Below are 11,083 nucleotides of genomic sequence, written 5' to 3'. Positions count from 1 at the left end.
GGATCTCGAGTCCAAAGCCAGCCTCAGCAATGGCGAGGTGCTAACAACTCAGTGAGACCCTGTCTCTAATAAAATACAAAAATTGGGCTGGGGATGTGGCTCAGTGGTTGAGTGCCCCTGAGTTCAATCTCATGTACCAAAACAACAACAACAACAAAAAAAACACTGTAGCTGACAATGAATCACGTGTACAGCAGTGGTCCCATAAGTTTATATTTTCTAGTGACTCCACAGGATCTTAGTTTGTGTAAGCACACTCTGTGATGTTCACAAGGTGAACTCACCCAACAATACATCTCTCAGAAGATATCTCTTGTTCAGCAATGCATGACTATGCCTATTTTGCATGACTGATGTAGAAGATATTTGTTTTTGACTCCTTAGCATCCATCCTCCTCCTCTTCTTGCAGCATGTCTAATGTTCACTTTAGAACCTTCCTTATCTTCACTCTCAAAACATGGGGTTGGGTGAGATTCCATCCTCATTTTACAAGGTAGATTGACCTAGTGTTATTGGCTTCCACAGCCATTGGCTCAGGGTTGGACATGAGACCCCCAAATGAGCCAATCAGTGTGGGAGACCAACCTTGCACGTCATTGAGTCAACTCTCCTGCTGGGCAATGTGCATCAGGGCACCCATGCTGCTACACTGCCCCACTATTCTAGGTTCAAGTGACTGTCTTCATTCCCTGGCGTGTCTTCCTACAGCCCCATGGGTGGAGCTATGCTCACCTGTTCCTTTGTAATATAACCCCTTGCCCTGATTAGGATAGAATGTTCCATGGAAGTGCCTTGTGTGTGTGCCCTCCTCTTACTGTGCCCTTGGGTGTGGTCTACCCAGGTGTCAGTCAACCTGCTGACAGTGGACATCATGAAAATAGATTCAGCCCCCTGAAACCTGACCCCTTGCCTCATTTTAATAGCTTCTCCTCAATAAAAGGGGTCAGCGCGTGCTTTCTCGCTCTCTCTTCCTGCGGACCCATAAGGTCAGAGGAGCTGTCATAGCGATCCCAAAGAAAAAGGTATTTATGTCTCTTGGGTGGTTATTTCATGCAGCCCAGTCAGCCCAGTTCAACTGGAGTGACCCCTGAGCCTTTCAGTCACAAACAAAAACCCGACAAATCAGATCATCACAACTAAATGCTAGGACTTTGGTTTGGGGAAGATTTTTTTCTGTTCACAGGCTGGGAAGTTGAGAGCTGAATGTCATTTAAAAAAATTTTATATTCTATTTTTAATTTATATATAATAATATTCATATTTATGGAATACAATGTGACTTTTCAATACATCTATTATGTTGTATAATTACGAAATGTGGGTAATTAGCATTTCCACCTCCTAATCATTTCTTTACGTTTTGGAGGTTTTAAGCTTCTTGCTTCTAGTTCTGCATCAGATATAGGATAAACTATTGTGAACTATAGTCACCCCACTGTGCAGCAGATCACTGGAACTTATTCCTCTTACCCAACTGTATGTTGGTATCTTTTATTCAACCTCCCTCTACCCGTTCTAACCTCTATTATCCTTATTCTTTCTTCTACTTCGAGACCAAACTTTTTTAGCTTCTACATCTGAAAGAGAATATGATATTTTTCATTCTGTGCCTGGCTTATTTTACATAACATAATGTCCTAATTTCATCCATTTTGCCACAAATAATAGAATTTCATTCTTAATTGTGGCTGAATATAATATTTAACTATGTATATTTGCCTTATTATTATTATTATTATTACTATTATTATTATTATTTTGGACACAAAGTGTAGAGCTTCAGTAACACTCTTGCAATGTCAGAGGAGGTTCTGGAACTGTGGAATACATTGCATAAAAACTGAAGTTGATGCCCTCATAACAAGAGGCAGAGATGAGGCAGACATGGAGTCATTGCCCATGGATGCAGACATTGTTGAAGATCTTGTTTTTAGCAAATTCTTGATATCAGCCATACTGGGGGACTTCTCAGTTATGTGACTGTCAGGAGAGGAGGCTAAGTGTTGCTGTTATCACAAACATCTCCTAAAAACTCAGGGGCTTACCACAACAGCTGTGTATTTCTCCCTTATGCTATCTGGGTTCCCTGCAGCTCTACTTGTTTGTTGTTTTTGATTTGGGACTCAGGATGATAGAGCAATCTCTATTGAGAAAATCATATTTTATTTGAACAGAGGAAAAAAAGAGTAATAAAAATAAGTACTGGCTCTAAGTACTTACGTGCCTGGAAGTTGTTTCACATTTGTATACCATTGGCCAGAACAAATTACAAGCTCCAGCTTAATTCCACAGGATGGAGAGGGGCAGCAAATATTTTTAATATGAATAATGCAATGTACCAATAAATTTCCCTTTTGCTCAAGTGAGCAAAGTTCATATTTTCTGTCACTTGCAACCAAAAGAATCTTAACTAGAGAAAAGCTGGCAAAGGAATTTTGATACATTATAGAAAATAATCAACACATAGTAAACATTCAACAAATGGGAGCTCTCTTTCCAAGCACATGAACACAGATCAAGTGAGAATTACATATTTCTCCAACAATCAAATCATACTTAATTTCTTTGTAAGATATTTTATTCACTTATGCACTAACATTTATTGATTTTTTTTTTTTAGTTTGGCAGATGATGTGCTAAGTACTAAGGAAGAAAAATGAGTATAATATATTTATATTTTAGTTCTCCAATAGACTTTTAAAGAAATAAACTAGAATGAAGGCTTGATATCTTTCACTGAAGAAAGCAATAAACATTTAGCAAAGTACCATTCAGAAAAAGGTTATACATGATATACAGCAACGGAACTAGAAATATGGATTTTATTCATTTACTCACTACTTACCTGTCTAATATACACTTAATAATATCTAGCAAGTGCCAAATACTCTTGAGATAGAAAAAACAAATCATATTTGTTCTTACCTTTAGAAAGTTTAAAATACAATCATAAAGAGAGGTAAACTGAGATTATATGAATAGATTTTATGATAATAAAATATAAAATAATAATGCCCATGATATCTAACAAGGTCAAAGTCACCAATGACATCCATTTTGCCAGACCTAAGGGTCAATACTCAATCCTTACCTTGCTTGATGAACAATTGACTGAGCTGATCATTTACTTATTCCATATTTGCTTGGGGCACACCATTCCCTCCTGTTTTTCCCCTTGTGATAAGTCCTCCAACCTCTAGCCACACAATACCTAGTGACCTCATTCAGACTTCTGGCTTTAAGCATCATCTCTATATTGCTGGCCCCCAACTTTTTGACTATCCAAACTTCTCCCCCAACTCCAAACTGGTCTATCCTATTGTCTCCTTGTACAACAATTGTCAGAGTCTGTAAACAAGTCAGGATGGTGCCTGGCAAAGGTTAGAGTCTGTAAACAAGTCTGGATGGCGCCTGGCATTTTGCCAGAGGGAGTGGTTTGTGAAGTAACGCCATTAAGTGTGGAGATTCCTTATTGGTTGACTGATGTATCTAGTTTATGCTAATTAAGATAAGCTGTGTGGAATGTATAAATACTGCTCCTATCCTACAATAAACGGCTCCTACTCCTGCTGTATCCATCTACACAAGTTGCTCGTCACCCCTGGTTATTTTGCTGCAGCCAGACTGCGGCAAACAATTATGTCACAGTTATTATTACCAAACTGTACTCCTGATCCATAGTCCCAAGTCTTTTTGGGGAGATGGGGGGTTCCAGGGATTGATCTCAGAGGCTCTCAAACACTGAGCCATATTTCCAGCTCTATTTTGTATTTTATTTAGAGACAGGGTCTCACTGAATTGCTTTGCTCCTTGATAAGTTGCTGAAGCTGACTTTGAACTCACAATCCTCCTCTCCTGCCTCAGCCTCCCAAGCCATTGAGATCACACGTGTGCACCACCTTGCCTGGCTCCAAGTCTTTTATTATTATTATTATTTATTTTATTTTATTTAATTTTATTTAGTTGTAGATGGACACAATACCTGCATTTTATTTATTTATTATTTTTATGCAGACCTAAGGATCAAACCCAGGGCTTCACACGTGCTAGGCAAGCACTGTACCACTGAGCTACAACCCCAGGCCCACATAGTCCCAAATCTTTACTTCCCACTAGACTTCCTATCCCAGTAGATTGCTCAGGCCAACCTTGGAGTAACACCTCATCCTTTTCATTCTTCCCTCCCATTTATAATCCTCCAGCAAATCTGGGGAGTCTACCTTTCAAAATACATCTTGAATCTGCTAATTTCTCTCCTCTACTCTAGGATATCACATTTGACCTGCACTTGCACAAGTGGCCTCTGCTATCTGGCTTTCTGTCTTGTGATTTTCTACAGAATAGACAGAATAGCTCTTATAAAACTAAAGCTGATCCTGTGCTTCTCTGTTCAAAATCTTCCAACGGCTTCTCCCTATCTTCTTCATTTGGATATGACTGTGAATCATTCTCATTACCCATGTCCCTTCAGCTCTTGCTCAAATGTCCCTTCACCAGAGAAGGCGCCTCTGGTATCTTCTCAAAAATGCTAATTCCTGCAAGGCAGGCAGCACCCACCATAATGCCAAACACTGGGAGGCTGAGGATGGCAAGTTCCAGGTCAGCCTCAGCAACTTAGGGAGTCCCTGAGTCAAAAAAGAAAATAAAGGCCGGCTATGCTGGCACACGCCTCTAATCCCAGTGACTTGGGAAGCTGAGACAGATGGATCAGGAGATCAAAGCCAATGGTGAGGCACTAAGCAGCTCAGTGAGACCCTCTCTCTAAAAAAATACAAAATAGGGCTGGGGATGTGGCTCAGTGGTCAATCCCTGGTACAAAAAAAAAAAAAAAAAAAAAAAGAAAGAAAGAAAGAAAAGAAAAAGGGCTGAGCTCAGGGGTAAAGCACCCCAAGGTTCAATCCTCGGTACTAACAAAGATACAAACAAAAACAAAACAACACAAAAAACGTCTAATTCCTTCTTTCTCCATCCTCTCTTTCCTTCCTTATATTTCTTTATCTTGCCACTTGATTTTATACTATAAACTTATCTGTTTATGCTCTTTTTCCCTCAGGAGAAGGTGAACATATCATGGAGGTCTTTCATTATTGCAGTTCTGATGTAAAACCAATATCTGGAAGAGAGTAGGCACTCAGATGCTATTATTATTCCACTTAGCATTATTCCAACACTAAATATATCATCTCTTGATTTATCCTAAAACATGGTAAATTTGCTTTATTAGTGTCACAAGTCACAGACAATAAGGGAGCTGAGGCACAGAAGCATTAGATAATTTGCCCACAATGGCACAGCTCCTAAATGGTTTAATTAGGGATGGAGATGTTTTTCCTGGAGAGTCCTCCGGGTTCTTCAGCACCTAGACCTCGGGCAGGGAGGTGGCAGGATGACGTAGGAGACAGGGTAGCGCTACAGGAGCGAAGTGAGTTGGAAGGCGGAGTGAGCCAGAGCGGGAGCTGGACTGTCATCCATTCTTTCGATTTCTGAGAAATCAGCTCACACCCATCACCAGCCTTTGAGAGTGGAGCCGGCGGTCAGGGATCGCAGGATGTACTTCAGCTGGGGCGCTGGCTCCCAGGGGCGAAAGCGCGGGCTGGCACGGGGTCCCAGGAGCGCCAGAGGCGACCAGCTCCTGCAGGCGGCTAGCGGGGAGCGCCACTCTCTGCTACTGCTGAACCACCATGAGGTCCACTCTTTCGGGGACAACAGCCGGGGGCAGCTGGGCCAGAGGGGAGTGCCTCGCCGGGAGCGGCCAGGTAAGCCCCCGGGCGCAGGGAGGGGCCCTGCGCGCGGGGCAGGAGGGTATGCTGCACCTCGGGTCCGCCCGGCCACCTAGATGCCCAAACTGCGCTTCCCGCTCCCGAGCGCAAATGGTCAGTTTCATTTCCCCGAGCGCTTCTGATTTGTTTCGGTTTCCAGTTCCTGTTTCCTGCCAAACAGCAGAACTGACCTGGACCTCGCATCTCTGGACAGAGATGGGGTCCCTCCCTTGACTTTCCAGACCTGGATGGAGCTGGAGGAATCAGTTTATTTTGCAAACATGGTTTGTGGGTTAGACACCTGTAATCAGCCCAGAAATACCACGGGAGAGCTTTTATTTTGAAATTTAAAACCATAGAATAGCTTTTTTCGTTCTTGCTTTTTTGTTTGTTTGTTTGTTTGTTTGTACCAGGGATTGAACCCAGGGTCACTTAACCACTGAGCCACATCTCCAACTTGTTTGTTTTTGAGACAAGTTCTCCCTATTAGAACAGCATTTTCACCATTACTGATTGTTATGGAATTATGGGGGGAAAAAATCACCTGTAACCCCAACACCCAAAGATAACTCCTAACATTTGTTGCCTTTTTCTCCTTGCCCATTTTTGTGTGTATGTATTTAACTTTTACAAAAGTCATGTCATTATACAGTTTTGTATTTACAATTCTGTAAATTGTGTCTTTCACAAATGTCATGAATATATTACCCTTTTATAATGTATTTTTGAAAATATTTTATTTTGGGTACTGGAGATTAAAACCCAGGGTCACTTTACCACTGAGAAACATCCTCAGCCCTTTTTATATTTTTATTTTGAGACAGGGCCTTGCCAAATTGCTGAAGCTGGCTTTGAATCTGAGATCATGCTTTAGTCTCCTGAGCCACTGGGATTGCAGGTGTGTCCCATCACACAGGATTTATTTTATTTTGAGACAGGGACTCCCTAAGTAGCTCAGGGTCTGGCTAAATTGTTGAGGATGGCATGGGACTTTAAACCCCTGTCTCAGCTTCCTGAGTTGCTGGGATTACAGATGTGCACCACCATGCCCAAGTGAAAATATATGTTAAATTGCTATATAATAGTTCAGGCTCATGCCTAAGTGAAATAAGTCAATTCCAAAAAAACCAAGAACCAAATGTTTTCTCTGATGAGCAGATGCTGATTCATAGTAGGGGGAAGGGGGAATGAAACATTCGGTTAAAGATCCTAGTTCCTATGGGCCTTGCCCACCATAGTGCTCACCCTTTTATCTGCTGTTAAAAGATAAACTTAAGAACATTAAAATTTTAAAGAGTTTATTTAAATATTTAGTAATTCATGAATTGGGCAGCATCAGACCTTAGGCTATTAGATTCCACTGAGGGGGATTTGAAGGGATTCAAGATGGAAACTTATAAGGTATTTGAGGAAGCAAGACAGAAAACTTGGTTAAAGTCCTTAGAGGTCATCTGGCAGTTTCTGATTGGTTAAGCTTAAGTTTCATTTTTCTAGGCTGTGACCATCACTGAGTTGGGTTTCAGTTCGCTTACATAGGAACCCAAGGCATTGCAGTATCTCAGCCAGATGGTATCCCAGTCTATTATTTTCCCATGAAGTGATATAATACACATTGAATTTATTTCCTTGTAGCATGGGCTCTAGGTTTTGATTTAAAAGACTGTTGGAGCCAGGCATGGTAGCACTTGACTGTAATCCTAGTGACTTGAAAGGCTGAGGCAGGAGGATCACAAGTTTAAGGCCAACCTTAACAACTTAGCAAGGCCCCATTTAAAACAAACAAAAACCCATGAGACTGTTGAATGAGACAAAGAATCGAAGTAATCCTACTTTTTGAAGGAAAGTTTTATTTCATACTTGTTAATTAATAATCTTGTGTGGGGGGGTTATTTTGTATTAAAGAACTAATTCAGGCATTGGCAACTCTCCATGTTGCTTTCGTGAGCTGCGGGAAGGAGCACTCTCTCGCTGTCTGCCACAGAGGAAGAGTCTTTGCATGGGGAGCTGGTTCTGAAGGGCAGCTGGGGATTGGAGAAATTAAGGAAATAAACTTTATACCTAAGTAAGTATTTCAATTCTTTCTTTTATTTGTTCAGTAATTTTGAGTACCGTGTATCAGGGACCATACAAGATGCCAGGATACAAAGAGAACTGTGAGGAACACAGTCCCTAACCTCAGGGATTATAGTATGGTCAGGGAAGAAGACAGGAAAAAAAAATGTATGACACTAAATTTAAAGTCCCATGAAGGAAAAGGGCAGAGTGAATTGGAATGTGACCCACGTGGACACCCTGAGTATGAGGATTATTTAATTTTTTCCCTCTTTGGCAGTGCTATAGATTGAAAACCCAGTGCCTCACTCATGCTAGGCAAATGCTCTACCACTGAGCTACATCCCCAGCCCCAAGATTATTTCAAAGTAAAAGCATTTGGACTTCAGAAGATGCAGAAAGTATCTTATCTGAACATCCTTTATCTGACTAAAGTGGAGGCTCTCCCAAATAAAATTGCCATGAACTCCCATCTGTAGTTGTTTCCTGCAGATTTAGCCATTAACATTACCATCAAAAAGCCCCAAAGAAACTCCAATACTCTCCCATTGAACACACACACACACACACACACACACACACACACACACACACACCCCTCAGGCTACTCTACAATAATAAGCACACATAAGTACATTTTGTCTTTTCTCCTGTTAATCTATCTGTTGTGTTAATTTGCAAGCACCGGAAAATAAGTTGGAAGAGGAGTAGTTTCCTCCCAGTGCCATCTTTCCGCTTGTCCTAAACCAATTGGTTCTAATACTTTACTTAGTAAATGGTGAGAAATATCACATTGCCTCACAAACAACTTCCCAGAGCAAGTATTATGACAAAAAGTTAGCTCTGAATTTTGTGTTCATGAATTACACACTTGGGGAATTTTTTTAAATGCCAGTTTTAATTTCAGGAAGTTATCTTTTGTTACCTCCTCTAGTCATATATGAGAGATCATGAGGTTTGAGAAAATGAAAACTGACCTGCTAAAAGAAAATGACAGCAAATCTGGTTTTGCAGATCTAAACTGGCTTTATATATGATTTTAGAATTGGGCAGCAGTCTGGACCCAAAGAGGTTACCTTACCCAACCATATGGGCATGTTATAGTTGTAGCCAGAGAAAAGAAAGGACATATGGAAACTGAAAGAGAGGTGGAGACAGCCTGCATCTGTGTGCTTTAAACAGTTTCTGTGACTGAGATTAGGCTACTTGTTACAGAAGTAGGTTATGGTGTGATGTAGCTTCTCTTCTCATCTCAATTATTATTACCTATTTGCAGATCACTTACAATATGGCAGAAATGAATACAATATGATAATAGTATTATTAGAAGTGAGTCTTAAAGCTTAGCTTTCTGAGTCAATAGTTTCAGGCATTTCATAAGAATAAATAGGGAGTTAGGGTATAGTTCACTATGTATGAAAAAGCTTCGAAGCCAAATCCAAAATGTGTACAGATGCAGCTTTAGATCAAACTTAAAATGAAAAGGCTAGGATATGAGTCTGCTTCTATAACCTGATAACTGTTGACCTTTCTGAGTTCCTTTAGGTTCAACCATATGAAATTGCTGATGGTTATTTCTTTCTGATCTACAAATGTGACAGTTTTGTATGATTCAACCCAGAGATCTCTCAGAACTTATAAGATGAAGACATGATCTAGAAATTCTAAAGCCTGTGCTCTATGTTTTGAAGAAGCTTGTTTTTCTTTTAGGCCAATAAGTAAATAATAAAAAAAATTATATTGTGTATTGCCTTAAAGTCCAATACAAGTAGTGTTTGCATTATATACTGTTTTGGATTCTGTCCTGTATTTTTGTAAATGTTGATGTCATGTGAAAAACAGTTTGATATGATGTGATTTTTGCATAGTGCTCTGAAAGTCACAGTGAAGAAATTCAGTGAAGTGCAGGTAAACAGCAGAGTAACTGTGACTCTTTTAAGGTAATCAAATGCCTATGATCTAATTAGTGGTGTATATGAATGGGCTAGGGGTATGGCTCAGTGGTTAAGGCCCTCTGGGTTTATTGATGAGAGAGAGAGAAAGAGAGAGAGAGAAATTTTTTTCCTACAACAGTGTCCTACAGTGTCCTATATACCTGTAGATCTGTAATTTACCTGGCAACTCACCCTACCTAAATAAAGATTTATAGTAGATTTTGTATTATTTTTATTATAGGAAAATAAATGCTCTAGCTGACATAAAAATAATACAAGTTTCCTGTGGACACTACCACTCCCTGGCATTATCAAAAGGTAAAAATCACATTTTGGAACTCGAGTGTCATTTGGAAGTAGTTTTCAGAATGATAACTGTTGATGTTGAATGGATTGGGGTTCATTTTAGCACATTTAAAAGTTTTTAACTTTCTAGATTTCATTAGATATGTTGTTCTTCATGTTGTTTTGTTGTTGTTGTTATTGTTGTTGTTTCAAGTTTCTTTGTTCTGGCTGTGTTTTAAATAGTGCCTTGTTCTTATCTTCTCATAAGAGGTCATCCCAGCTCATATCTGACTGGCCAACTCCCTTAGAACTTAGTAGTGGTTTTATTTCCAGCCCTTGGCTCTTAATGCTGAATGGCTTGTCTGCACTGGTAAACCAAGACAAGGGGCTATTTGTTTTTTGTAGTTTTTTTTTTTAACCTAGATCAAAGAAAGAAAAGTCAAAATGTCAAAATTATGACCTCCACATTTTGCCTACTAACCTCTCCCACACTGTTCATCCTCAATCCAAATTTCTTAAAGAATATTGGGGAGGAAAATCTTCTCCCCTACCCTCCTATGTTTAGTGTCTGGGGGGCTTTGAATTAAATGAACAGAAGACAGATTAACAAAGGAAGGGCATCCAATTTTTATTAATCTTTCTGTACACAGGAGTTTACAGAAACAGAAATGAAACTAAAAAGAAGTGGTTAGACTCAGGGACCCATATACAACTTTAACAAAAGAAAAGGAGTTTGGGCTTCAAGGAAAAATAAGTTGTGAAAAAGTGACTAAAAAACATATGGGGATACTAATGGAAGATAAGGGCTATTTTAGTAATTTATTTTGTACAGATTCATCTCCATGTCAACTCTCCATCTGCTGTCCTCTCCCCAGGGTGGGAAAAGCAGACAGCTTTACAAGAGAAATTTATACCCTGCTCTTTTGCTGATCAGGGGAGGGCAGAGAACTCTTCCTGCCTCTGTTGATTCTCAGGTGCAGCTCAAATAATCCTTACGCCAGGGCTAGGGATAAAGCTCAGGGGCAGAGTGCTTGCCTAGCATGCACAAGGTC

General features: G+C 40.1%; 1 protein-coding gene across 1 annotated transcript in view; it reads left to right on the top strand.

Moving 5' to 3' along the window:
* The first annotated feature begins 5,397 nt into the window (after nt 1–5,397).
* The window catches only part of Herc6 (HECT and RLD domain containing E3 ubiquitin protein ligase family member 6), a 46,094-nt gene continuing 40,408 nt past the window's right edge, over nt 5,398–11,083 (top strand). The window contains exons 1-3 of the mRNA XM_078021930.1: nt 5,398–5,757; nt 7,663–7,822; nt 9,988–10,064. Coding sequence (XP_077878056.1) covers nt 5,550–5,757; nt 7,663–7,822; nt 9,988–10,064 — 445 coding nt within the window. The 5' untranslated portion in view covers nt 5,398–5,549. The remainder of the gene's footprint in view (nt 5,758–7,662; nt 7,823–9,987; nt 10,065–11,083) is intronic.

Source organism: Ictidomys tridecemlineatus, chromosome 9 (assembly GCF_052094955.1).
Source record: "Ictidomys tridecemlineatus isolate mIctTri1 chromosome 9, mIctTri1.hap1, whole genome shotgun sequence".
NCBI lineage: Eukaryota > Metazoa > Chordata > Mammalia > Rodentia > Sciuridae > Ictidomys > Ictidomys tridecemlineatus.
The sequence above is the reverse complement of the archived record's forward strand: the minus strand, read 5'-3'. Positions and strand labels throughout refer to the sequence as shown.